Genomic DNA, 26,620 nt, shown 5'->3' on the forward strand with positions numbered 1-26,620 from the left:
TGGGGGGAGGATTTCAAGCTTTACAGATGAGTAAACTGGGAACCGAAGCGAACACAAGGTGGCAGCACTGAGCGCCAAAGTCCGAGATTTTTGTCTGGTTTTTGGAATGTTTGCTTGCTTACTGTGCCTTTTTGTACCCCGTGGAACCCTTCTTGGAATGTCTCTGTGTTGCCTGACAAGTGCTTTACCCTGTGAGCCGTCTCACAGACCACCTCCGAATATTTTATGTTCAAAATATAAAGTTACTCATCCACAGTTACAAAGAAACCCAGAGTTCCCCGTGTTGCCTGACTTGCTCTGAAGTCATTTTAATTTTTTAATTTAAAAAAAATTGTCCCCTAGGTTTGAGCCCCAGCACCACAAAAAAGATAAATATATGATAAGTAATACATATGCCTCTGAGACAGCACATTAAATAACTTACACAGAGGCAAGACCTCCCAGGGATCTATGACAGCCTTCATGAGATACAAAAATACCCGTGCTCTGTCCCCGATCAAGGTTCAAGTCCTGATCAGCCACTGCACTTCCTTGTCCTGTTTCACAGGACAACTAAATGTCCCCTAGAGATTCAGTTTCCCCTCCAAGTTATAAATGTTTAGTCCACGCAGCCCTGGTAATCCAGATGTACATGTCTCTCTTATGCCTCTGCCTAGTGTGAGTGTTCCCAGGAATACATAGGCACTGCCAGACTTGTGTGACACGGATGAGAACGGGTATCTGCACACCGGCCTCGTAGCCCAGCATAGGTAATCAGAGCAGATGCCACCATAGAGGGAGGGATAAAGAACCAGACACAGGCCAAATTTCAAGGGAAGATAGAAAAGAGGCAGCCATGTCCCTGTCAGGGTCTCTGACACCAGGCTGAGAAGCCAGACTTGTGTCTCCAGGAGGTGCTCTAGAAGAAATGATGTAAGTCTAAAGAGTGGACACGTTTTAGGCAATCAGATGTGTAACAATAGAGCAGTTCTGAACCTCACAGTAACCTGGCTGGTTATAGGGCCCAAGAACTCAAATCTCAAACAATTCTAGCGGACAGTAATTACCTTAGTCTATACAATCTTGTCTTTGTCATATACATCACTGTTCTGGATTTCTGCTCACAAAAGCCCTAGCCCCCAGCACCTTCCTACCCCAAAGTGTCCTCCAGAGCTACTTCTCTGCCTGTATCTACCTTCTAGACTTCTCTATCAGACCCTGAAGACCCTCGAGAGTATATTTGTCTCAGTTCCTCTCTGTGTCCCACACAGAAATCCTCCTTCAGTGGTCCCTCAGGAGATCTTACTTTCTTTCTTTCTTTCTTTCTTTCTTTCTTTCTTTCTTTCTTTCTTTCTTTTTTTGTCAGGAACCATAACAGAACAAGCTAATAGCCAGCAGGTGATCATCCTGAGATGACCTGCTTTGGATTATTATATAATCTGTGACTGGTTCACCCTTATTAATCGAGGCTGTAAGGGATTTTATTTTAGGAAAGATTCCTGCTATTAACATGCTTTTCCTGTTATTATTAAACATATATAACAATCATTAAGTAATACCACACCCCTCAGGAGCAGGTCTCTGCAGATCTACAAAGATGTCCTGTCTTGTAGTGATGCTATGTAGACAAACAGATGACTTCTTAAGTCTTAATGATGATCCTATAAGAATTCCTAAAATCATATCAGTGATTGTTAAGCTCTTTTGTAGTGAGACTGCCATTAGGTCATTGCTGATAGCCAAAACTGCAGTGAGAACTCTACCAGTCTCCCCAGCGTTACCAGTTAATTGCTCTTAGATAGGAATCAGACTTTCTCCTATGCAGAGCACATTCCAAGAGGTTATAAAACAATTAACCAAAGGTCATAAATAGGAAACTAATGATTTATTATAGCTGCTAGAACAGAAGATAAAATATTGACTGGGTTTATCTGTACAAAACTTCACTAATAACTTAATTATGGTTTTAAACCTTCAGTGGACCTGTGGAGCTGAGACAGGTGATGGATGTTTAGCCAGATAATTACTCCTAATGGATCTGCATGTGAACACTCTCTGCAGTAAACTTCTATTTTAATTACTCCTAATGGATGTGCATGTGAACACTCTCTGCTGTAAGATAATTACTCCTAGTGGATCTGCATGTGAACACTCTCTGCAGTAAACTTCTATTTCAATTCATGGTTTGATTTTTCATGTGCGCCTGTGATGAACTTTTTGACATGTGACCACGTCTTCTGAAAGATGTTAAAGTTCTGGGGACAAAGAGAAGAGTCAGAACTGAGCTGAGAGAGAAACTGAGCTGAGGAGAAGTTTTTAGACAGAGCACTTTTTAGACAGAACTGAACTCAAGCACTTAGAAGTATAGGCATAGCATTGGCAGAAAAGGCGTTGAGAGTAAGAGCATGGTTGCGACTTCAGAGCAGGAGGAGAAGGAGAATGCAGAGGAGGATAACTTAGAGGCTATAGGTAACATAAAATACTAAGAGAGCATGTGCAGAATGCAGAGGGAAAGAGGAAAGGAGAAGCTTCAGAGAGCAGAAGGAGCAGCAGGCCTCTCCTCACCATGGGACAGACCAGCTCCTTTCCTAATAACAAGGCAGGCTTAGTCTTATGAAAAGGAGCAAAGCTTTTTTCTTACAAACTTAGGTTTAATTCATTTACCATTAAAGGAGTAGAAGCTTTTTCTCTCTATATACAGTAAAGATTGGAGCTCATTTTCATCCAGAATGAGTGAGTTCTTTCTGCACCAGCGCTTGGTTTTTTGCTCCATATGCTTATGTAAGTATGTGTAAGTATGTACTTGTGAGAATGTGTGTGTGTGTGTGTGTGTGTGTGTGTGTGTAAGAATGTAATTGTGAGAAAGCATGCAAGGTAGGCTCAACTGGTTTCAGTGGAACGAATACATGCGTATCCATGAATCTGTAAATGAACATATGTGAGTTTATGCATATTTGCCTATATAAAAGTTTTTCCTTCTGCAAGTACTATTCACTTCTCTCAATAGAAGTTTATTGCTCCAAACTTCCCCCAGCCGACAAGCAAGAGGCTTCTGGACAAAAGAGGTGAGAGAGATATAGGAGGAGCGGTTTTTCCCTTAGGAGAATTTTTTTTTCCTTGCCCCACTCAGAAGAATTTCCCTTCCCCCACCCCACACCACCCCCTTAGGATCTTTCCGAATTTTCCTTAGACAGCTTTCATAGGAAACTTTTTACAACTTAGTAATAAACATTATAATCACTTTTCTAAGTGTCTCTTTTGCTCCGTGAGTGTACGCATCGTGCGACTTCACTAGCAGGCTGAAAGCTAGAACCCATCAGTTCCTGCTGAGCTAGAACAAAGGCCACATTACTTAATCCCCTGCTGTTAAGCTACAGGTGTCAGTCACCTAAGTGAGCAGCCTTTTACCCTCAGAAAGAGCTAGAAACTTTTTAGGACTTTTAGTCGTCATCAGCATGATTTCAGTACAGTTAGAGAGCTAGAAGTTATTGAGTGGGCCGCGACCGAGACTTCCCACGTCTGTAACCCCCGTGCCGAGGAAAGGAGAGACAGGGAATTCCTGGGACTTGTTGGTTGCCAATCAAGCTCCAAGTTCAAAGAGAGATCTTTTGTGCTTAATTTAAGGAGGAGTAAACTGAGAAGCAAAGCGGACACAGGGTGGCAGCACTGAGCTCCAGAATTGAGAGGGAGAGGACGCCCAGGCGAGTGAGGGAGCACACACTCACACAAGAGAGCAGGCATGCTGGGAAGTCCGAACACACACTCACACAAGAGAACAGGCATGCTGGGAAGTCCGAAGTCTGTTCTGAAGCCAGGCCCCCACCTCTTACCATTACACACCTCCTTCCCAACAGTCAGCGAGACCTGCAGAGTATTTATGCTTTAAAATTGGAATACCTTTCCTCACTAACTCTTGCTGGTGGCTCCCCACGGGAGCTGATGGCCCGCTTGGCCACAGCGGTAATGGCGGCCCTTGCCATGACCTAGAGATAAGCCCGTCTCAGCTGAAGCGTGCAATGGCAGAGGCTGGGAGCCCGTTCTCTGCTGGGCTGTCTCCCTAACGAACAGAAGGACCAGAAAGTGCACAGACCTGGAGCCAGGTTGTAAGGTCTGACCTCCCATTAATTTTTAACTCTAGTTTGTAAGAACGTGATGCCACAGTCATTTCCTGGGAAGCTCATGCTAGCCCGGGCCTGCTCAAACTCCTCCTCATAACGACCCCTCTCACTCCCATGAGGACTTCTCTCTAGCCATGACGAGACAACACCTCTTTCCTCTGCTTAGAAAAAGACAGCAAGATCTAGTGAGATTATCCAGATCTCACTCTCCAGAGCATGCCCACTGCACTGTTGACTTCAGCAGGACACACGAACTCCCATGTTTGCTTTCTTCCACGTGATTGTATCCTGCTGTTCCTCCCCCCCTAAGGTCTGGAATTCAAGGCATGTGCCACCGTGCCCAGTTCAAGGTCCTAGATCTCACACCCAAGGAATAATACCTGCTAGACAAGCACTCTTCAAAACGAAGCATGTCCCAGACTTTTAAAGATATGTGCTGGGAATGGTAGTGAGCGTCTTTAATCCCAGCACTCAGGAGATAGAAGCAGACAGGTCTCTGTCAATTCAGATTCAGACTCACTGGTCTAGTTTATTCTAGGCCAGTGCTATATAACAAGACCCTATCTCAAAAAATGTAATTTCTAGTTATGCGGTTGCCGGAGGGGGTATGTGCATGACTATAGGAGCTCTTGGGAATCAGAGGCGTCAGACACCCCGGGGTTGAGGTCATGGGTGGTAGTAAGCCCATCCAGTATGGGTTAGGTTAGTTAGTTGGTGAAGTGGGTAGTTAGTTAAGTGGGTAGTTAATTAGTTAGTGAGGTGTGTAGTTAGGTGGGTGGGTAGGTAGGTAGGTGGGTAGGTGGGTAGGTGGGTAAGTAGGTGGGTGGTTAGGTGGGTAAGTAGGTAGGTAGGTGGGTGGGTACTTAAGTAGGTGGATAGGTGGGTAGGTAGGTGGGTGGGTAGGTAGGTGGGTAGGTAGGTGGGTAGGTAGGTAGGTGGTTAGGTGGGTAGGTAGGTGGGTAAGTGGGTGGATAGGTAGGTAGGTGGTTAGGTGGGTAGGTGAGTAGGTGGGTAGGTAGATAGGTGGATGGGTGGGTAGATAGGCGGGTAGGTGAGTAGGTGGGTAGGTAGGTAGGTGGTTAGGTGGGTAGGTAGGTGGGTAAGTGGGTGGATAGGTAGGTAGATAGATAGGTGGGTAGGTAGGTGGGTGGAGAGGTAGGTGGATAGGTTTTCAGCCACAGATCCAGTATTCTAACCTCCATCTCTGAGATCCTTCAGAAAGTTTTTAGATGTTGAGTTCTTTCAAACAGCATTCCAGGCAAAAGTCAAATTTATCTCCTATTCACTAAGACTGGGGAGTGAACACAAGGTTTTGCATGTGCTGCTCAAAAATTCTACCGGTGCCACATTCCTTACCATCATTTTTTTAACTTGTTTTGCTTTTTAATTTTTTTTGTTTTTGCTTTTAATTTTTCTTCATTTAAATTTTTTTCCCTAGGAGTCTGTAATGCAGGTAGAGATGGCTGCCCAAAAGATTGAAGAGTAGAAGGCCCAGGGCTCAACTTTCTGAGTTCATGGGACTTGAGGTTTTTCTTGGAAAAGCAGAGAAATAATTAAGAGCAACGGAGAAATTTTTATTTGGGGAAACATTTTATTACAAAGATATTCTCGGTGGGCTGGGGGTGGTTCAACAACTAAAGAACATTAGCTGTCCTTACAGAGGACCAGGGTTCAGTTCCTGACGCCTACATGTGCCTTACAGACATGAAGACCTGGTCCATGCTCTGACTAGCTTAACGTTTGTAAAGCTCAAAAGTGATACTTTGGACAAGGTAATTCTTTGGGGTTGGAGGCTGTTCTTTGTGTTATCAGATTACAGTTAACAGAGGTAACACTGGCCCCCTCCACCAGTTGTGACAGCACCAAGTCTCCAGACAGTACAAAATGTCACCTGTGGAGTCATCCAAAAATTACTACCATGGAGCTGAAGAACTGGCTCAGTTGTTAAGAGCACCCACAGCTAACAATCACTTGTAGCATCAGTTCCAGGAAACCCCACCCCCTCTTGTGGTCTGTTTGGGAACTGCACCTGTTCGCAGATACATACGCAAGCAAAGCAAAACTCCCATACACAGTTTCTGTAATTGTTTAACTGTCCAACTGAGAACCACTAGTGTAAGTACAAGCCCTGGAGATGTAGCAGCATAAACTGAGACCCTATAGTCAAGCATGGCGCTGGCATTCAGATGTTCTCAGTGCAAGGTCTAGCCAGAACCTTACTAATAATGCTCACAATATCTGTGGATTGATGGATATGACATACCCACTTCTCCAGATCTCAGATTGGAGGCAGCAGGATCTCCTCAATATTTTTCAAATGTTATGTCTTGTCCAGCTAGGAAAACAAGAACCATGACAGACAAACAGATTTTTAAAAAGTCAAGATCTAGAAACCATAAGTAATGAAAGGCACCAGCTGCCAGGCAGTGGTGGCCACACCTTTAATCCCAGCACTAAGGAAACAGGGGCGAGCAAATGTCTGTGAGTTCCAGGCCAGTCTGGTCTACAGACTGAGTTCCAGGACAACCAAGTCTACACAAAGAACCCTGACAGCGCACCTGCACCTCCAATGGCTATTCCGAGTTGGTGAAGACCTGAGGATTTGAAAGAAAGACAGGACTTGGATCATCCATGTTACTCTCTGAATCCAGCTCAAGACATTAGGTATCAAAACAGTATGGAAATCCCCAGCTGCCTGGTGGAAGAAAACACCTCCTGGGTCCAACCTGTGACGTTGAGGCAGCATAAGCAGGAACAAAGGTGTGACTAGGCCAAATTAAAACCCAAAGCAGGGTGTGTTGTTTTCTCAACTCTCAATGTCTAGGTATACAATCCCTGACGGGGGGGGGGGGGGGGGGGGAGTCGTTCCCAATAGAAGAAGAAGAAAAAGAAGAAGAACAAGAACAAGAAGAACAAGAAGAAGAAAAAGAAGGGGGGGGGGTAAGGTAGCTATTGTAGGGCAAGAGTTTCATTGTTTAGATTTTATGAAGAACCACAAAGTCTCACATCTCTACAGAATTGCTTGAGGATTCAGCACAAAATTCTGACTCTTTAGCAACAAACACTTTCCTCACTTGAGATCCTTGTCTATCTAGGGTTTCTCCGTCTACTACCTAAATTACCCCTCTATCATGGAATGTTTTGTTTTTTGTTTTGTTGTTTTTTGTCATTTGGTAGTATAAGGCTGACCATGAAGATTAGAATTCTCTACAGGCCAAGCCCTCATCATGGTACTGAGAATACAAAATGTGGGCAGAAACAGAGCTGTCCCATCTCTGGGACATTCCTAAAGGAAGCTCTAAGAGTCCAAGAGTCCAATAAGTAGAATGTCCTGAGGGGCTCCCTGACATATACTGGGTAGGTCCTGTGGATTGCTACAAAAGAGAGAAATGGGCTTTCTCAGACACCTTTCCAGTCTCTCAAGGGATGCTGCCCTTGTGTGGAATGAGACAGCTGAGGAGGAACAAGAGAGGCACAGCACAGCCTGACTTCAGGCCAGCCAGAAAGGGCCAGTGAGACATGGGCCAACCCTGAATCTTTTCCCCCAGATTTTGTGTGGGAGGGTGTCAAATAGGCTTCCCATCTCTGAATGACTGGGGGATAGGACCAGTGGGTGAGAAAAAAAAAAAAAACCAGAAGTCATCCCGAAGATTTGCAGACTTACTTTGGGAAAGACATGGCTGAGACTTAAACATCCACCACCTGGAGGACGTCTCTGCCAGGAGCCAGGAGTCTGTGATTCTACAATTCCTCCCTCAGAGTCAGGTTTTCTGGCCCCAACTAGGCACATTTTGCCAATGGCACACAGGAGCTTTGGGAAGCAAGTGATGAAGAGATGCTCACCTCCACTGGATGAGGGACAGACAATATGGCTCCTCTGTCTGTCTGGCCCATACCCCAAGTTGTACCTCAAGAGGTTGACAACCTTACAACTGACCCACTAAACTCTACTGTCCTCCAGCAGTCATAATGGCCTGCATATATCCTCCTCAGTTCCTGTGAAGAAAACCCCAGTCCTTCAGAAGCCGGTCTCCCACTTTTCCTCACACACTTTTCCCCAATGTTCTATTGTTAGCATCACCTAAACTCTCCCTGGAGGACCCCGTAGCATGAGATGCTGCCAGAATCCCGTCTGAAACAAGGAATGGAAACTCAGTGTGTGTAAGGATAAAGGCAGATTCAGGTCTCAAGCCTCAGTCCCGGTTCTGCAATCCAAGGACGGAGGATGGCTCCTGAGAGGGATAGAGGCAGAATAATTTAGTGGGAAGGAGGAACTCTGTGGAAGACACACACACACACACACACACACACACACACACACACCCCTACACTTGGGAGAAGGACCTACAGCATTCCCATCTCCAGCATCCCAGGCAGGTCTGGGAAGGGTTCTTTTTAAACTCAGACTTCCAAATGCTATCTCAGAAATGTGCTGTTTCCTTGGGACACCGTAGGCAGTGATTAAGAAAAAAAGTGGATAGCAGGGCTTGGTATAATGGCGATGATCTAAATATTAGGAAGGTAAAGGTCAGCCAGGGAGCTGCAAGGTGAAATCCTGTCTCAGAAAGGAAATAAAGGAAAAGAGGGAGGTTACAGAAAACGGGGTCAGGGGAAAACGAAAGGAAGACAAGGATCTTGGGATATAACTCATTGGCAGCTCTATCTAGCAAGACAGAAACCCTGGATTCAATCCCCAAGACCAAAAGAAAAAGAGAATGACTTCTTTTTTCAAATGGAAACGTGAGTTTGCAATAAGGAAGCTGGTATGTGGCTCACCTTCTATGCAGCGTAGTTCAGAGGGAGAGACAAGTCCCAGCATGACCTACTTACATTTTAGAACAGCAAAATAGCTACGGAGTAAGGACGGGTGGGTGACTTCCAGAACTGCCAGAGCAACACAAGAATGGTTTAAGACTTGGAAAAACAAAAGACAGTCAGTTGGTTTACCAAGGATACAGGTGACATACAACCTTGGAGTGCTAAGAAGGCACCCCTCTGGCTGTGAAGGGACTCATCCAAGACAGTACCCTGCATAATCCAGAGACTACAATGGGAAAGCCTGCATCAGGCCAGCAGAGCAAGTGGTCTTAATTGAGAAACCCTAGCTTTTACATCCCTGGGCAACCCCAGGGTACTGCAGCTTTGTTTCCAAGTGCCTTCCGGTGCACCTTGCTAAGGTCCTGCCCTAATCCTGGCAAATTCTGTGGCAACCCTCGCTGCTCAGTCTTCAGATAACAGTCAAGAGCCTTTGCAATGGAACATTTCCCCACATACCCACAAGATATTTTGCTTTCACATCTGTCTATGGCTTCCCTCCAAACTTAACCACACCATTTTACCCCACCATGATAAGACATAAACTGCAAACAGACAAAATGGCCATCCTGCTTCTTTCTTTCTTCTGTTCTTATCTGTGGTCTAAACTGACATACTTAGAACTTGCTAAATAGACTGGGTTGGCTATAACATCACAGTGATCCTCCTACTTCTGCCCCCTGAATGCTCAGATCCTAAACCTCTGACACCATGCTAGGACCCCAATATTCCTTTAGTCTCCACACACCATATTATATAAGTACTAATTCCAGTCTCATATCACAGGTAAGAAACTAAAGTCAGCCAGTTGATGGTGATCCATGTCTTTAGTCCCAGCACTTGGTAGGCAGAGGCAGGTGAACTCACAGAGCTGAGTCCAGGGCCAGCCTGGTCTAGAGAGCAAGTTCCAGGACAGTCAACGCTATACACTGTATGAAAAAAAAAAACAAAAAACAAAAACAAAAAAAAAAAAAGAGGAGGAGAAAAAGGATACACAGAGAAACAGTGTCTCCAAAAAAGAAAAAGAGAAAGAAAAACAAATACTCATACCCAGGGCCTGGTGTTTTAGGTCTATAATTCCAGGTACTTGGCAGGCTGAGGAAGGGGGAATCATACATTTAAAGCCAATTTGGGCTATGCAAATCCTGTATAAAAACTAAATAACATTGAATGTAGTGATGAATCCCACTAAACTTTTTTTGATTCATTTGTATGTTTATTTTTATGATTTTTTTTATGTGTGCTGGTGTTTTGCTTACATGTGTGTCTGCATGAGATTGTTGGAGCCTCTGGAGTTAGACAGTTGTGAGCTGCCATGTGGATGCTGGAGATAAAACCCAAGTCCTCTTAGAAAAGCAGCCAATGCTCTTAACTGCTGAGGTATCTCTTCAGCTCAGCATGTTCCTTTAATACCAGCATTCCCAGAACTCAGAGGCAGATGATCTGAATTCCAGACCAGCTTTGCCTTTTACATAGTGAGACTGTCTCTAGCCAAGCACACACGGCGGGAGAGAAAACTCCTGACTTCAACCTGTTCACTATGACAATCACAAGCGCACACACGCACAAATTTATTTATTTATTTGTTTTTGAGAGAACTGTGACATTTGGAGACACTAAATAATTTAAGCAAGTGTTGAGGGGAAGGTCATCGGGCTGTCAGGTTATCAGTGTTTCTCTGCTTCCCTGTGCGGGAACACTTCTTTCCGGGCTACACAAGACAGACTAGCAAGCTTTTCTGAGGAGTGATCAGAAGCACAGAAAGGGCTTCTAAGAGAATCCCCAGAAATCTGAACTCAGCACTTCCTCTATAGCCTCGCCCAGCGGTGGCCGGGTACTTGGGAGACAGAGATCAGTAATTCGAAACCATCCTTGGCAGGATAGTCAATTTAAGACTAGCCATCACTAAATGTAACCCTGCCTTAAAACAAAACAAAACAAAAAGCCAGACTTCGTGGCACATGCACTTAAATGCAACTTTAATGGTACTTCCGCTAGTCAAAGTTGGAGCCGGTGTCTCCAACCGAGGAACCGAATACGAAGCGGAAAGGGCGGAGCTCCTCTGCCACGTAGGGCGGTGAGGCCGCTGTAGTTTGGTAGTGTGCCGTCAGCCTCTCTTCTGCTTCTGGGGCATGTTTTAATCTTCCGAGAAGCCTTTTTAAAAAACTTGGTGCATCTGGCTTCAGAATGCACTTGTACAGCATTTCCAAACTATGTTGCGTGGCAGAAGAAACGATGATACTGCGACCTACCTCACCCAGCTCCTCCCACTTCCCACTGCAGCCATCTTTGGACAGCAGTGAATCATGGGAATCCCCGCCTTCCTCTCTGAGTATTTCCGGTTCCGGCGGAGGCCGTTCTTTCTTTTTCTCCGCAGGGTCGTGGTGGTGGCCGCTCTGGCCCTTGGCTCCCTGAGCTATCCGGTGCCATCCTTGTCGCTGCGGCGACACTCGCATCAGCTGCAGCCATGACGGAGCAGATGACACTTCGTGGGACCCTTAAGGGCCATAATGGATGGGTAACACAGATCGCCACCACACCGCAGTTCCCGGACATGATCCTGTCGGCGTCTCGAGGTACGGGCTGCATGCCGGGCAAAACACCCGTATGTTCTGGGGACTGCATGTCTCGTGGCTAAGCAAGTGGCGCGCGGGTTGGCTGGCTCGGCCCATTTCCCAGCCCAGGTGTGAGTTGGGGCGTACAGACCCGAACTTGGGCCCCAACCAGGGCGACCCTTTACACATGAAATGTCGCTCAACTTCACAACTCCCCGCATTCCTCAAAGTTGGCGATTTTAAGTCTCTCGCTTACTTCGTGGAAATGTGTTTAAGAAGTTAATGGGGCTACACGCCAGGCGGAGCGATGATGACCCCAACATGCCATCTGAGTTGCTTTGCTGAAATCCAGAGGCTGTTTCTGAGCTGCTGCCTTCCGGCCCTGAGCCCAATAGAGCGTGTGTAAACTTTGTAGGCGCCTTGTTCCCCAGGTTTCCAGGCCTGCCCTAGGTTTTCTTTTCTTGTAATTAATGCTCTTTTTTTCTCTCTCACGATATATTTTCATGTTCTTTCTCTCTCCCAGATCCTCCTTATCCACGCAAATTATGTTCATTCTCTCCTGCCTAGTGTTAGGCTTTGTGTTAGTTTCTGTATAAATCGAAGCGGTTCGAGGCTAGGATTGTGTCTGATGCTGCCATAACAGCTGAATTTCTGTTAACTCACGAGGCAGAAAGGCTATTTCTGCTCATCCTACACCAAAGTGACAGCGCTTCTGCTACTGAGTTAGTTTTGGGCTAGATCAATGGATAAGGCTAGGGTTCTTTTCCCAGAACTGGTAACTTGCAGTGGATCTGCAACTAATTCCCGGAAATCTGACATCCTCTTTGAGACACAGACACGTGTAGGGAACCACATTAAATAGAAAGTTTTTATGTTGAATTTGTAAGTCTCAGCCCCAGGAAGTGTCGTGCCCATATTCTCAGATTGCAGCTTAGAGCTATGTTTCTCTTTGCATTGTAGAGTAGTAAGCCCCTTTATTTTGAACGTGCAGTTTCTCTACCCATTTACTGCACTGGTGACCTCAAGACTAAACTGCACAGTAAGAGGCTTTGGGGATCCTCATGAAATGTTTTTTCCTTTACCAACCTTTCTAGACAAGACCATCATCATGTGGAAGCTGACCAGGGATGAGACCAACTATGGCATACCACAGCGTGCTCTGCGAGGTCATTCCCACTTCGTTAGTGATGTTGTTATCTCCTCTGATGGTCAGTTTGCCCTCTCAGGCTCCTGGGATGGAACACTGCGCCTCTGGGATCTCACAACGCAAGTAGCTGCTTTGGGACTTTGTGGGGAAAGTGGGCAGAATTGAGATAGATTCCCCAGGGTGTGGTTTCTCCTTGGTCCTTTTTTTTTTTTTTAATAGAGGGCAAAGCAACATTTGGGGGGGGGTGTTTGGCTTCCCTTGGAGCTGCTTTTTTAAACTAGGTACCATTGGCCTAAGTCTCATTTTGAATGTTGTCTTAGGTGGGCATTTGGCAGATTGTAATAGAGGATCCTAGTGATGACAAGAAAGACATTGTCAACCAATCCCAAGGGAATGAGGACATGTCCTGCAATTCTGAATGGGTTCTCTAGTACATATCAGACTTGGGCTAATGGTAGGCTCTAAGACTATGTGTGGACTATGTAGAGTTATAGAGTTTACAGGGCAAGGGTGAAGCTAGGAAGAGGATCTTAACTGAATGGATAAAATGTCTAGAAAGTGACCAGGTTCTCCCTCTTAGGGGCACTACCACGAGACGATTTGTTGGCCATACCAAGGATGTGCTGAGTGTGGCCTTCTCCTCTGACAATCGGCAGATTGTTTCTGGGTCCCGAGACAAGACCATAAAGTTATGGAATACTCTGGGTGTCTGCAAGTACACTGTCCAGGTAAAAGGATAAGGGTGGTAGGAATGGCATGTTCAGGGCTGTCCCCCACCCCCTGGGACCCTGTTGTGGAAGTGGGTTCATCGCTGTAGTCCTGGTGGCCCGGAGTGATCTGACCCCTAGGTATAAAGCTGTGTGCTACCATCTGACTTTTCCTTATGTATTAAACCTGTGGGATTTTTGTTTTTAGCTGTGTGTATGCATGCTGGCTTGTGACTGGCATGGGGCTGAGAGGCATTGGAGTTTTTGTTTGAGAGGGGTTTCTGTGTAGACCTGGCTGAGATCCATGTGCTTCTAGACTGACTGCCGGAGTTAAAAAGGTCACCATGCCCAACTAGAGATGGTGTTTTCCCTCCTTTCATTCCATATTATGTTGGGCAATGGGAACCCTAACGAAGGCATCAATTGAGTGGAGTCTTGGCACATGTGTAGGAACCCAGATGATCGATCTTAAGTCTCTCACCTACCTCCTAGAGATGTGTTTAAGGGGCTACACGCCAGGCCAAACAGTGATGACCCCAACATGCCATCTGAGTTGCTTTGTTGAAATCCAGAGGCTGTTTCTGAGTTGTGCCTGGTCCTGTGCTCCATGATTAGTGGGTGAGCTCTGGAGTCATCTTAGGACAAATGTCAACATGCTTGACAGCAGATGACTTTACCAACTGGTGTGTTGGCCTAAAGACTTCACTTCTGAGAAGTGAGTGCAGGGAAAGTACTCACTTTTCATACATAGTGTGTGTGGTAGAGATCTGTAATCTGGGAAAGACTGCCTCTTAACCTTCCCCTGCATCTTTGTAGGATGAGAGTCATTCAGAATGGGTGTCCTGTGTTCGCTTCTCCCCGAACAGCAGCAACCCTATCATTGTCTCCTGTGGCTGGGACAAGCTGGTCAAGGTAAGCTTCAGGCCCTGCTAAGAATCCAGAATGTGTTCTCATTCTCATTCCTCACAGATAAAAATGTGTTCTGATTTGGGACATTGTGAAAGGATGTGGTTTGTTTTTGAGGCTAGGTTTCATTTTGTATCCCTTACTAGCTTGTGTCACCCAAACAGTGCTCCTGTCTCAGTCGCCCAAGTATTGGGTCTGTTTAGGCTGGCACAACATGCTTTTCTTGTTGCATGTAGAGCTTTTGTCCTGGTCACCCACAAGACCCCTGCCTTTCTTCCTTCTGGTTTTAGGTGTGGAATCTGGCTAACTGCAAGCTAAAGACCAATCACATTGGCCACACTGGCTACCTGAACACAGTGACTGTCTCTCCAGATGGATCCCTCTGTGCTTCTGGGGGCAAGGTATCTGGGGCTTGTCATCTCCTTTGCAGGAAGCTTTTATCTGTTAGGGTGCACTGAGCTGGGAGGTTTCTAAGTAAGCATTGTAAAGTTGGAGTTTTGATGCTGATGGTATAGAGCCATAGACCCTATACAATCTGACCTAACTCACCTTTTCTACCTGCCCAGGATGGCCAGGCTATGCTGTGGGATCTCAATGAAGGCAAGCACCTTTACACATTAGATGGTGGGGACATCATCAACGCCTTGTGCTTCAGCCCCAACCGCTACTGGCTCTGTGCTGCCACTGGCCCCAGTATCAAGATCTGGGTAAGTGGTCTGTTGCATAGCACATTGATTTGACTGACAGAAGTCAAACTTTTTCAGTAGATTTTTATCTTTTAAGTTGCTATCAGCACCAAGGAGGTTCATTGCCCACCCCACCCCCAGCAGTTTGCAGCACTGGGTGACATCTGCCTAATGAAAAGTAATGCCCATGTATAGCAGTTTATTGAGTGCTCTAATTGCCAATGGGCCAAGGTAGTTCCCTTGTGAGAGGCCATTTTGACAGCGCAGGTGACATTCACCACCAGATAACCCCATTAGGAGTTAACTAGCTGCTATACATCAGGAAGGCATATTTCATTTATATATATCCATACTATATACAGATGTATCGATTACACAGTGTCTAACATAGTAGAGATCCAAATTCAATCCCTACCAACATTTTAGGAGTCCTTCCCTATGCTGCTAGTATCCACTTGGATTCAATTCTGTAATCTTTGTTACAGGATTTCTGGACAACTTAAAAGACAAGTTCATACTGTGTAGACTAGACTGACCTCAGGGAGATCACAGATAGCCTTCCTCTGTCTCCCAAGTATGGACTTAGAAGGGATGTACTACCACACTGAGGTGGTAGTAATGCCTGTGTGTATAAATAGCATCTAATTCTTTAACACTATATCCTTCAGAGGAAAACTTAGAAATCTGAATTACAAATGGGCTTTTTAAAGCAGTTCACTACCAGCCACTGGCCAATAGCTAGGCAAATCTTTCTTAATAGTGGTTTCTGGGTTGCCAAGCAAGACTATTGAAAGGATTCTAAGAGTCATTACATAAGAGTAATGGGTGGCCTTATGGGTTTTTGTGTGTTCCTCAGGACTTGGAGGGCAAGATCATTGTAGATGAATTAAAGCAAGAAGTTATCAGCACCAGCAGCAAGGCAGAGCCACCGCAGTGTACTTCTTTGGCGTGGTCTGCTGATGGCCAGGTAAGTATATTTTTGGCTCTTCAGTTCAGTTTACCAACTTGTCTCCCTTTTGTCAACATAAACTGAAGTCAAACTCAGTTAATTTAGGATATACTGTCTAGGGAAGAGTTTTTAAACCTGGAAGCTTAAAAAGTCTGCTTCTGTATGGCTTCCTTTTAGCATATCATGAAAAGGGGTCAAAATTTTCGGGTGTGACGTGACCCTGTTGTCATTCATTCTCTTACAGACTCTGTTTGCTGGCTACACAGACAACTTGGTGCGAGTATGGCAGGTGACTATTGGTACCCGCTAAAGTTTATGACAGAGTCTTAGAAATAAACTGGCTTTCTGAAACTGGCTTCTTTCTATTCTGAGTCCTGGGAGCTGAGCCCTGTTACTAAGAGCAGCCCATGCTCTGAACCATTGAGATGGGTCTACCTTTCCCCTTTATTGTGAGTCAGCCTTGTCTTAACTTGACAACAGACCAGGAAACTGCCTCAGGCTGCTGATGCATGAAACCTGGGCTGGTTCTACATGTTGTATGGCAATGTGCACTAAAAGACCAGTCAACAAGAGAAGCAAATAAACACTTTTTATTTTTGCAACACAACCCACCTTTCCCCAAGAACATAAATTGACCTCAGCCACCAAAGCAGAGGACAAAAAGCTGTTAAGTGTCAGAAGGCAAGGGGTTACTAGAAAAATAGATTATACCCAATGGTCTCCCAAGGATCCAGACCCCTGTCCCAAGCTCCCTAACAGGGCTTACCAAATGGAACTAAAAGGCATGGACAAACTTCACAAAATAAGGGGGAAGGCAGTGAAGACTTGGGCTCCTACATAAGAAAACTAGGATGCAAAGAAAATAATTTATTGGGTAATGTGATGTCGTGCTGACCATTCCAGATCTCACTGAACCTAAATTCTGGCCAGTCTATGGAGGTAGAAATTGGGGGTGGAAGGCTTAAGAATTCCTACTTCCCCAAGAAAAAGTAGACTTTAAACAGCTCTACCCATTTTGCCCAGCCTGACTTCCCAGAGCTAAAAGCTTAGCTGAAGCTTGCACCAAAAACATGGAGTGTCTTGCCCAAAACCTCCAGCCTCAGAAATGAGTAGGGGTAGAAAGGGAAGCTGAGGAATTAAGTACTCTCCGTATCCCCTACTCCAAAAAGTGGGACCTGGAGCTAGGCAGACAGGGAGGGAAGCTATCAGGCAGCTGTTCATTATCAGGGACCCATGCAGACCTGTCAAAGTAGGTGAGAAAAGGCTGAGCTGGAGGGAAGTCTGTCTGGGAGGGCCTTTTTTTTTGGCTCCTAGAGGGAGAGGCAGCCTGGGTTCAAGAGGGAGCAGGAAGCAACTCAGTAACAACAGTGAAGTGGGAGAAATCTGCTCCCAAACAGTGGGCAACCATCCACCACCACCCGCCCCCCTAGTGGTGACCAGAGGGGCCCCTGCGGGTGGCAGGCTGATCAAGGGCAGAGCTTGATCCGGGTACCCTTGGAAAGTACCCGGAAGAATGGGAAAACACGCTCGCCAAGGAAGGCAGCTGAGAAGGTGTGTACGTGGGCTAAGGTATCCGCATTGTAGAAGCCCAGGCGCCCAGCCTCATAGTCCAGGTACACACCGAAGCGCCGTGGTTTCTCACATGGGCTCAGCAGTGTTTGCTCTGTTGAGCTCTGTGCTTGGTATCGTTTGCCGTGGGTGCCCACGCACCACACTTCCCGCTGGAGCAGGAGCTGCTGAGGCAGGTGGAGCCGCCGGCGGCGATGATGATGGCGTGAGGAGCTGGCATCCCCACTGCTAACAGAGGACCCCCCAGATCCCACTTTTTCTTTATGATGGGTTGATTCACGGGCAGCACCCACTGCCCAGCCCCGCCGCCCACCCACCTCTACCTCCCAGTAGTGCCGGCCAGAGCGGAAGCCCTGGGCCCCTAGTACACAGCAGTCAGCTGAGAAGCGCTTGGAATGTTCAGGAACCTCCTGCCGACGTTCTGCCAAGCGGACTCCGCGGCGATCAGGGGACAGCAGCAGAGCTGGGTGAGCTGTGTCAGGGTCCAGTGTCAGGTCCACTTGGAAAGAGATGGACAGAAGAGCTAAAACACCTCCCCTCCTATCCCATCCATCTCTTCTTAGCTCCGACCCTGTATTAGAGGCCAAGCTCAAGATCTATCTTCACCCTAGTTCTAACTCCTACTGGCCTTCCCCTGTCCCTGACTTAACCTGGAAGCAGCTCTAAGCTTGAACTTCAGAGTAGCTTCCAGTAGTTACACCATCCAAACTCCCCAAATTCCCTCAACCCCATCCAGGTCTGTAAAAGAAAAGGCAAAGGAAGATCATTGCCCCTACCTCTTGCAGCCTGACAGAACATCCGGCTCATTTTTCTCACGATGGCATCTGTCAGGAAGTCGTGGCTATGGGGTTGGCATGGGTCAGGGGACCAAATCTCTGGGGGCTGCAACTGCATCTCTTCACACCTGGAGGAAGGGGACCAGGTAGGGGGTGGGAGCATGGTACTCCCAGAGTAAAGAATGAAAGCTAAGGGGGAAGGAGTGGGTCTAAGAAACAGAAACTTAGGTTCTGGGGAGATAGGGGAAAGGGAAGGAGAAAGGAAGGGAAAAAGGAAGTCTCAGAAAGGTGGGAATTGGGAGCCAGACACTACTGGGTTACAAAGGGTAGAATGGGAACACACCTATTGAAAGTCTCCTTGATGTCCTGGGAATAACAGAGACAAAAAGAGGGAAAGGGAAAAAGAGAAAAAGTGTCAGTTTCACAGGGATACTGTTCTCTCCCAGTCTCCAGCAGAGAAAGGTCTGAATATGAACAGGCTCACAATATACAAGAATACTGCCTACCACAGACCCCAGTAACAATGCTATCACTTCTTTCAACTCTTAACCCCTTAATTCTAACAATGAATCTGCATTCTTTAGGTAGATAACTGACACATTCAGTACTGTCACCAGCTTAAAAAAATATCTTGGTCTTCAGATTAAGAGTTAGGGTTCTTTCCAGTGAAGTTCTGGGTAGTACTTGGAGAAAACTGCCTAACAGAAAGGGAGCAAAGTGGGGGGACAGTGCTCACTTGCAGGAGCCGCAAGCCCCCCTGTTGGCTCCGTTCTTGGGCTTCAGCAAGCAAGCGGCTTAGCTGGGCAGCTTGCTCTTCAAGGCGGTTGGCTGCTGCTCCTGCCCGTCCTAACTGAGCTTCATGCATCTCTCGGAGGCGCCGCTCTAGTCCTGCCTGCTCTTCAGCCAGAAACCGTGTTAGCCGCCCAAACTCTGAAGCCACAGCTGCCAGCTCTGACTTCATCTGGCTCTGGAAAGATGTAAGGTAGACATGGAGTCACAGCTCTATGATCCACAGGAACCCAGTATGATTCCCGCCCACATGGTAGCTCATTACCATCTGTAACTCCAGTTCCAGGAGATTTGATGCTCTTTTGACCTCTAGAGGTACCAAAATACGTATATCCATACATGCAAAACATCAATACACTAAGATTTTAAAAAAGATGTCCAATGAAATAGAGGCCACAACCTGAATACACAAAAAGTAAACCTCAAGTTTTCTGTCTGTTACCTCTCAATCCCAGGCAAAGGAGACTTATGATCCCTAACTCCAACAAGTCCTGGGAACGGGAAGAGAAGTCTCCTCCCTAGTCTCAGTCTTATTGTACAGACCAACCACTGAAACAGATCAACTCCTTGCATTCAGGTTCAAATTCACCAACTGCTTTCTGGAATGCTTTTTTATCTCTTCCCTGTCTACCTAACTTGCTTTTCAGATGGAAGCTCCCATGTTCCAAAGTAGACTTCTCTCCAGATATTTGTGGCATCAACTCTGTATCACTGTATAGCTCCATAATGTATGGTAATTGGAAATGTTACGTTATAATGCAGACAGGGGTGAGGATGCATGTGTAAAAGTCAGGACAACTTGCAAGAGTGGCTTCTCTCCTTCCACCATCTCAGTCCCAGGGATCAAACTCATGTTAGCAAACTTAGTGGCAGATACCTTTACCAACTAAGCCATCTTGCCAGTCAAGTTTTGTTTCTAAGATAGAGTCCTGCTTTGTAGCTCAGGCTGACCTCAATCAACAATCTTCCTGTCTCTAACTCCTTTGCTAGTTTAAAGATTTTGTAGTGTCTCTTCTACTATGCCATATGTGCCCACAGACAGGACCTGTTTAGGCCTTTACTACAGTGCCAACCACAGGTAAGTACGTGGTCAGAGATTTTTGAAATTACTGAATGAGGGAATGCAGGAAGCAAGATCTGAAGTGAAGCTAGACATGGGGTTCGTGCATGTAATACCAATACTCTTAAGACTGAAGCATATCGACTACTCCATATCTGACGCCAGCTTGGGCTACAATATAAAACTCGTTCTCAAAATACAAAAGGAAGATGTCACCAAATTAACTCCTGACTCAGTAGTCACAGTCATCAAAAGAGAGCAGTCAAGTTCTCTAGACTAGGAGTCAGCAAACTCCTGTAAAGGTGTAAACAGTAAATGTTATACATTTAGGGCAACAGGTAGGTACAGCTTAGGGCATTTTGTAGGTACAGCTAGATATTCAAGTGGGTTTGGTTCCAGGAGACCCAAATAAGCAGATATGCAAACAATCCCTTTTCTTCCCATGTCTCATAACACCCAATACAATGTGAATAGTACCAACTTGTGGTGGTTTGAATGAGAACAGCCCCCATGGTCTTGGTCCATACTTGATCCCCTGTTGGTGGAACTGTTTGGGTAGATTAGGGTCTGTGGTTACATTGAAAGAGGTGTGTCACTGGAGGTGGGCTGTAGGAACTGTAGCCTTGTTGGAGGTATGTCACCTGGGTGGACATTAAAATTTCAAAAGCCCACACCATTCTCTGCTGACCTACTCCTACCCTGAACCATGAGGCCCAATAAACATTTTATAAGTTGCCTTCATCATGATGTCTCTTTACAGCAATAGGAAAAGTAACTAAGACAATAATGTATAAAGAATAAACACTTTCTGGGGGAGGGTGGTGAGACAGGGTCTTACTATATGGCTGTGTTTGTCTTGGAAGTCATTATGTTAGACTAGGCTGAACTCAAACTCATGGACATCTGCCTCCCACATCTGGGAGGAGTAAAAACTATAAAACAAACAAACAAACAAACAAACAAGTGGTGGTACATGATTTTAGTCCCAGCACTTGAGAAGTAGAGGCAGGCAGATTTATCTGTATGAGTTTGAGGCAAGCCTGGTCTACAGAACGAATTCCAAGAGAGGCAAGAGCTACACAAAGAAATCCCATCTCAAAAACAAAATCAAAGAGCACAAGGCTGGGGACAGGGGTGTTTGCTATTTCCAATTTGATATTGAAGGAGTACAGAGATGGAATACAAGCTATCTCAGTCTCCTATAACAAGAGAAAAGTGCCTACTCCCAATCCATTAGCCTAAGCTAGACTATTTTAAGTGTAATTACACCTTTCCATTAATATTACTATAGACACAGACTAACTGGCCTGAGTGAGGAGGAGGGACTGACAAGCAGGTAAGGCAGTAGCTGTCAAATCGGTTTCATACTCTGCCTCAAAGACACAGATCCCAACATGTATTTTCTAGAACTCAGAAGACCCTTCAGTGTATCAGCTTGGGAAGCTGGCCAGATATGACAGTATGATTGACATTTCACAGCAGTGAGTCTGTAATGTACAGATGGCACTACTATGAGTTCTAGAAGTGGCAAGGCCCAGACTGACCAGGAAAGAGGAAAAGGGTGTCACCATTTGATGGCTGAAGCTTAGCTTGGCCACAGTACTCGTCCATTCCAGCAAGGCCTTCTAGCCTTCTGAAAACAGACAGGGAACAGAAGGAGTAAGCTAATGTAAATGAGCTGTGAACACTGGGAAAGAGGACAGGAGGTCTCTGCAATGCTGATGATTATTAATTCTTCCTTTTTCTAACAGTTTGCCCTTCATCCAAGACCCAGCAAGCCTTTCAGACCACAGCCCTTAATGTTGAGGGAGGCTCTGCCTGCCATCTGTGCTTGCCCTGGGACCTGGCGCTCCTCTGGCAGCTGCTGTACGTATTTGCTCACTTGCTTCCTATGTATCCAGAGTCAAGGGCTGGGTCTCCTGTCTTTAGACAGATAACCAGCCTCAATAAACCACACCTCGATTTCCACATTTTACAAACTAGAAAGGAACATGTTTCCTGACTCTGAAGGCTGCATCACCACAGATCTCAAGAGGTCTGGCACTCTCATCTTCCTTTACCCTGACAACAGAATCAGTCAGTTCACTCGCACACATCACCCACCTTCAGCTCTGTCACCCGCCTCTCCTCCTTGGCCTTCATTTTCTGCACAGCCTCTAGATGCTTCCGAAGTGGTTCTACATGCCCTTGTAGCTTGGCCTGAGGGATCAGAAAAGGGAAGGTTGGTTAGTCAGGGAAATGATGAGAAGCACCTGTCCTACAGATCCTCTCTCCAATGCTCCCTACAATGGAGTTTCAACACTTGTATTACCACTGTACGTGTCAAATAGCTCTTCCTTCCCACACACCTCTCAGATGACCATGAATATCTCAACTCTCCCCTGTGTGTGCCTTGAGAGGCTGGATCTTTATGGCTGCAGAACTCAATTCCCACAGTAATATTCCTGTCATTGGTCACTTCCATTTGATAAATCTTCCTCAACACCTACAAATCTAAACATTTTTCTAGAGATGTTGTGCCTATGCTAAAGTCTTAAAGCGATTCTATGCCATTTTCAAAATATAAACCCTACATTTCTGTTGTCCCTCCTATATGCCCCCATCCATGCCCTTGAGTTGTGATTCTATTTGTGATTCTATGCTATTCCCTTGACCAGGGAAATTACCCTACTCCACTAGTCCAAGGTATTTTTCCTTTACAGTCCAGCTTCCCAAGCATGATTCTGACTCTACCTACCTCAACTTCCTCTGTGAGCCTAATGAACTTGAAAGACTCTGTACTTCTTCCCAGAGCATAAACAATTTATAAATGTACCTTACAGACATTAAAGGATCCCTTACCCCTCACTTTTCTTTCCTGAGGCAGGGTTTCATATAGTCCAGGCTAGTCTGGAATATGTATTGTAGCTGAGGATGAGCTTGGACTTCTCAACTCCTACTTCTACCTCCCTAGTGCTGGGATTGCCACTTTTCTTAGTTTCTGTGTTCTGGCTGTTAGCTTTGTTTTCCATTCAATACCCACTACATGAAAAACAAAAGTGCTTTCTTCTTTTAGTTACAATTCTCCATCCATCAGATAGGAGCTTTCCATTCCAGGCATTTATAGCCATGTCTGTTTCTGCAGAAACCAGAATGAGTGTAACAAACGATGCCTTTTACTCTTTCTTTTTTAATGTCTTTTATGTTTGACTTGTTCCTTCCTTTTCATTAGGGGAAAATATAGGATGAACCTTGAGCCTCTCTTCAAGCAGAACCAAAACTGCATCTAGGTAATTTGAGGCAAGCCATACTTCATTTCCTCATTTGAAAATGGGAATAATGTCTATCTCACAGACAGCAAACTTTAACATGTGGCAAAAATCAGTAAACGTTATCCAGCACTTGCTAACTACATTGTAAGCTGCCAGTGACATCCTGATAATGACCCATGAACTAAAAAGATAACTGACCCTGAGTACAAAAGGCAATTGTTACACAACTGGTTATGGGAAGTATTACTGGAGTAATAAGTCAGTCATTCCATAAAACAGTATATACAAAATTATACCTTTTGATATTATTGCTACTTCTCCACTAGTAGAATCATTCATCTCTATCCTATCAACTCAGAATTTACAAAGCTTAAACTTACCACTTAATACTGTCTAAACTGATAAGAAGTTACAAGCATGAATCTAAGTAGAATACTACAGGGGTTTTGTTGTATTTTTGGCAGGATTTCACTATGCAGCCATGCTGACATAGAATTTGCTATGTAGATCAGGGTGGCCTCAAAAATCACAGATATATGCCAGCTTCTGCCTCCAGAGTTCTACGATTAGGCTGGTGCTATCCCTCCTGCCTCTCCTCTCCCCTCCCCCTTTTTTCTTTTAGTACAAGTTCTTTGAGCTGGCAAGAGCTCTGAAGATAAGCTCCCTCACTCAACCCACATGTGGAAGGAGAAATCAATTACCAAAGTTGTCTGTTACCCTTTGCATGGGGCTCATACTCACATAAAATAAAAACTGTGAGCCAGGAGTGGGGGCTAACACTTGCAAAGGCTGTGAATTTGAGACCAGCTTGGTCTACATAGGGAATTCCAGGACAGCAGGAGCTAGAGAGACCGTGTCTCAAAACTATAAACAAACAAATAATTGATATTTTTAAAATTGAGTCTTGTGTAATTCACATCGCAGTAACCCAGGCTGGCCTCTATCTTGCTGTGCAGTCAAGGATGACCTTGAACTGATATTCCTGCTTCCGCTTTCCCAAGGGTTTGGATTGGAGGCTTACACTACCATGCCCATTTTAGGTTGAGCTTTCTATAGGTAAGCTCACTGACTCTGAACTTCAGTAAAACTCACCGTACTTTTCAAAATATCCTCTAGTAACGGACAATCAGCTGTGAAGCCTTAGACTCTAAAGCTGAGGTGATGATGTTCACCTAAATAAAGTTACTGACTGAATCACAAACAAAGCTCTGGTCCGACAGAGACTCCACTCTCCTAGTTCCTGTGCTGGCTGTTTCATAGATAAATGTCCTTTACATATGTCCAAAGAATCAGAAAAATAAAGAGGCAGACAATTTACCAGATAAAATTACATTCCAAGGACAGTCAAGTCAGAAAAGTCAAACTAAAATATGTAGGATGTAGGCCCCAAGGGGAGGATATTCACATCAAAGTCTATCACTAAAGCTGTACAGCATATAAACTTCATGTTCAGAACTTAAACCTGTTTCCCAATCAATAAAATGAGAATGGCAAACATCAAACTCACAGTGAATCTGAATTGTCAATGATGATCTATAGCAAGTGGCCGGCACAGTTTATGTGTAAGGTACCCTGTATTTACTAATATGCCTGTGGTAATCAAAGCTCAAAGACACTCTGCAACTTGAGCAAGATGTTTTGTCCCAAGAGCCTCTCTCTTTTTTGGTTAATACAAGAGACTGGGTGCAGAGAAAAGCCAACAAAGCTATATCCTAGGATAGGCATGGGACCCATTGAGAGACAAGTGGATTTTTTTTTATTTGACACTAGCTATTTCTGTGCTCCCATTTCAGACCCTTCACTTGTTCTTTTAGGTCTCTGTTTCTTCCCATCTGAAGTAGCTCTGTCATGGATAAGACTAAAGATTCATCCAGAAGAAAGTAGACTGGTAGTGAAGGAGTTCTTGTCACTAGCCCCCATATCCTTAAGCCACAGAGGAAGTTAGAGGACCCTTCTCACTTACCCACCTTGAAGTCAGTGCTTAGGGAGAGTCATTTTTCCAATAACAAGGTCCTGCTCAGAGAACCCGCACCCTGTCCCCAATTCCCTTCACCTCCTTCCCATCCTTACATTCTGCCTCTCCCATTTTACTCACCTTGTACTCCTGCACCACCTCCTCCAACGGCACCACACTATGCTGTTTGTGGCTCCTGGATTCCCGGCACACCACACAGATGGCTTCTTCATCCACCTCACAGAACAGCTTCAGGGCTTCTTGGTGTCTCGGACAGATGCCTTGTTCATTCACACGACTCCCTCGACCAGGGGTTGGATGCATCTGACGAATCACCTGGACCATGTTGGCCAACTGCAGATTGGGGCGGAAGCTCCGCCGAGGAAAACTTTTTCGACACTGGGGACAAGTGAAGCACCTCCGAGGGGCTGGAGGTGGCGGCAGTTGGGTGATCGGGTCTAGCTCCTCTTCCTCGTCTTCCTCTAGCACTTCCTCCTCCTCGTCCTCATCTTCCCCCCGCAGGTCCTCCACATCACCCAAGTAGTAGTCCAGTTCTTCCTCCTCCTCTTCCTCCTCCCACACATAGTCCATGTTGTCCCAGTTAGACCCACCTATACCACTACTCCAGAACACACCTTCCTCTTCCTCCTCGGCCTCCTCCTCCATGTCACCCTCATAATCTTCATCCCTCATGGGGGTGTCCCAACCCCCACCTGCCCCAACAGCCTCCACTTCTTCCTCCTCTCCGACCTCTTCCTCCTCCTCCTCCCGATCCAACTCATCTCTGTCTTCCTCATCCTCCCCGCCCCACAACTGGGTTACACACACTCGGCAGAAGTTGTGCCCGCAGCCGATGGACACGGGGTCCGTGAAGTAATCGAGGCAGATGGCGCACACCGCCTCCTCCTGAAGGGTCTGCACAGGGTTGGGTGTCATGGCAACGGCAGCCATCTTAGTGTCCAGTCAGCCAGTGTAGAAGTGCGGTGGGGGGAGCGGGGGGGGTGGGGCGGGGGGGTCTCCCTTCTCTGAAGTCCAGAAGACCCGACCCCACCCCAAACCCAGCCTCTCCACACCTTGCCTGCGGCGAAGCCAAAGGAATGTCTTCCGACCAGCCCACCCCTCTACACACCGTCCCCTACCCCGAGGCGACAGCCTTGTCTCACACAGGGGAGGGGACAGAGGTGAGCGCCACCGACAAGTACCTCAGGTGGACCTGAGTGCAAATCTGCCCCAACGCTCCCCTGGCCTCCTCATAAACCCCCGCCCCTCCTCACTTCCTGGCCCCGCCCCCCAGCTTCCGGCCTCCCTCCCAACGCTTCCGGCGTCTCCTCACGACCTGAACTCACGAGTTCCCTTCGA

The 26,620-nt window shown here is 46.0% G+C and overlaps 2 protein-coding genes across 2 annotated transcripts; one reads left to right on the forward strand and one right to left on the reverse strand.

Moving 5' to 3' along the window:
- Positions 1 to 11,264: 11,264 nt before the first annotated feature.
- Positions 11,265 to 16,213, forward strand: RACK1 (receptor for activated C kinase 1). The gene is made up of 8 exons (XM_080923197.1): positions 11,265 to 11,488; positions 12,562 to 12,733; positions 13,195 to 13,342; positions 14,138 to 14,233; positions 14,518 to 14,628; positions 14,794 to 14,934; positions 15,770 to 15,880; positions 16,107 to 16,213. Exons 1-8 carry the CDS (start codon positions 11,380 to 11,382, stop codon positions 16,170 to 16,172), a joined length of 954 nt encoding a protein of 317 aa, XP_080779323.1. The 5' UTR covers positions 11,265 to 11,379; the 3' UTR covers positions 16,173 to 16,213.
- Positions 16,214 to 16,433: 220 nt separating this feature from the next.
- Positions 16,434 to 26,501, reverse strand: TRIM41 (tripartite motif containing 41). The gene is made up of 6 exons (XM_080922601.1): positions 25,403 to 26,501; positions 22,160 to 22,255; positions 18,944 to 19,174; positions 18,551 to 18,573; positions 18,208 to 18,335; positions 16,434 to 17,930 (listed from the first exon to the last, which is right to left on the reverse strand). The coding sequence occupies exons 1-6, from the start codon at positions 26,210 to 26,212 to the stop codon at positions 17,329 to 17,331; spliced, it is 1,890 nt and encodes a 629-aa protein (XP_080778727.1). The 5' UTR covers positions 26,213 to 26,501; the 3' UTR covers positions 16,434 to 17,328.
- Between the last annotated feature and the right edge of the window lie 119 nt (positions 26,502 to 26,620).

This window comes from Micromys minutus (genome assembly GCF_963924665.1).
Source record: "Micromys minutus genome assembly, chromosome: 10".
Lineage (NCBI taxonomy): Eukaryota > Metazoa > Chordata > Mammalia > Rodentia > Muridae > Micromys > Micromys minutus.

Excerpts from the sequence above, each read along its gene's own strand:
- RACK1 (XM_080923197.1), top strand. The coding sequence starts at position 11,380 with ATGACGGAGCAGATGACACTTCGTGGGACCCTTAAGGGCCATAATGGA. Across the intron at positions 11,489-12,561 it reads GATCCTGTCGGCGTCTCGAG|ACAAGACCATCATCATGTGG; the intron begins GTACGGGCTGCA and ends CAACCTTTCTAG. Across the intron at positions 13,343-14,137 it reads TCTGCAAGTACACTGTCCAG|GATGAGAGTCATTCAGAATG; the intron begins GTAAAAGGATAA and ends GCATCTTTGTAG.
- TRIM41 (XM_080922601.1), bottom strand. The coding sequence starts at position 26,212 with ATGGCTGCCGTTGCCATGACACCCAACCCTGTGCAGACCCTTCAGGAG. Across the intron at positions 22,256-25,402 it reads AGGTGGTGCAGGAGTACAAG|GCCAAGCTACAAGGGCATGT; the intron begins GTGAGTAAAATG and ends CTGATCCCTCAG. Across the intron at positions 18,336-18,550 it reads ATCAAGGAGACTTTCAATAG|GTGTGAAGAGATGCAGTTGC; the intron begins GTGTGTTCCCAT and ends CCCTTCCTCCAG.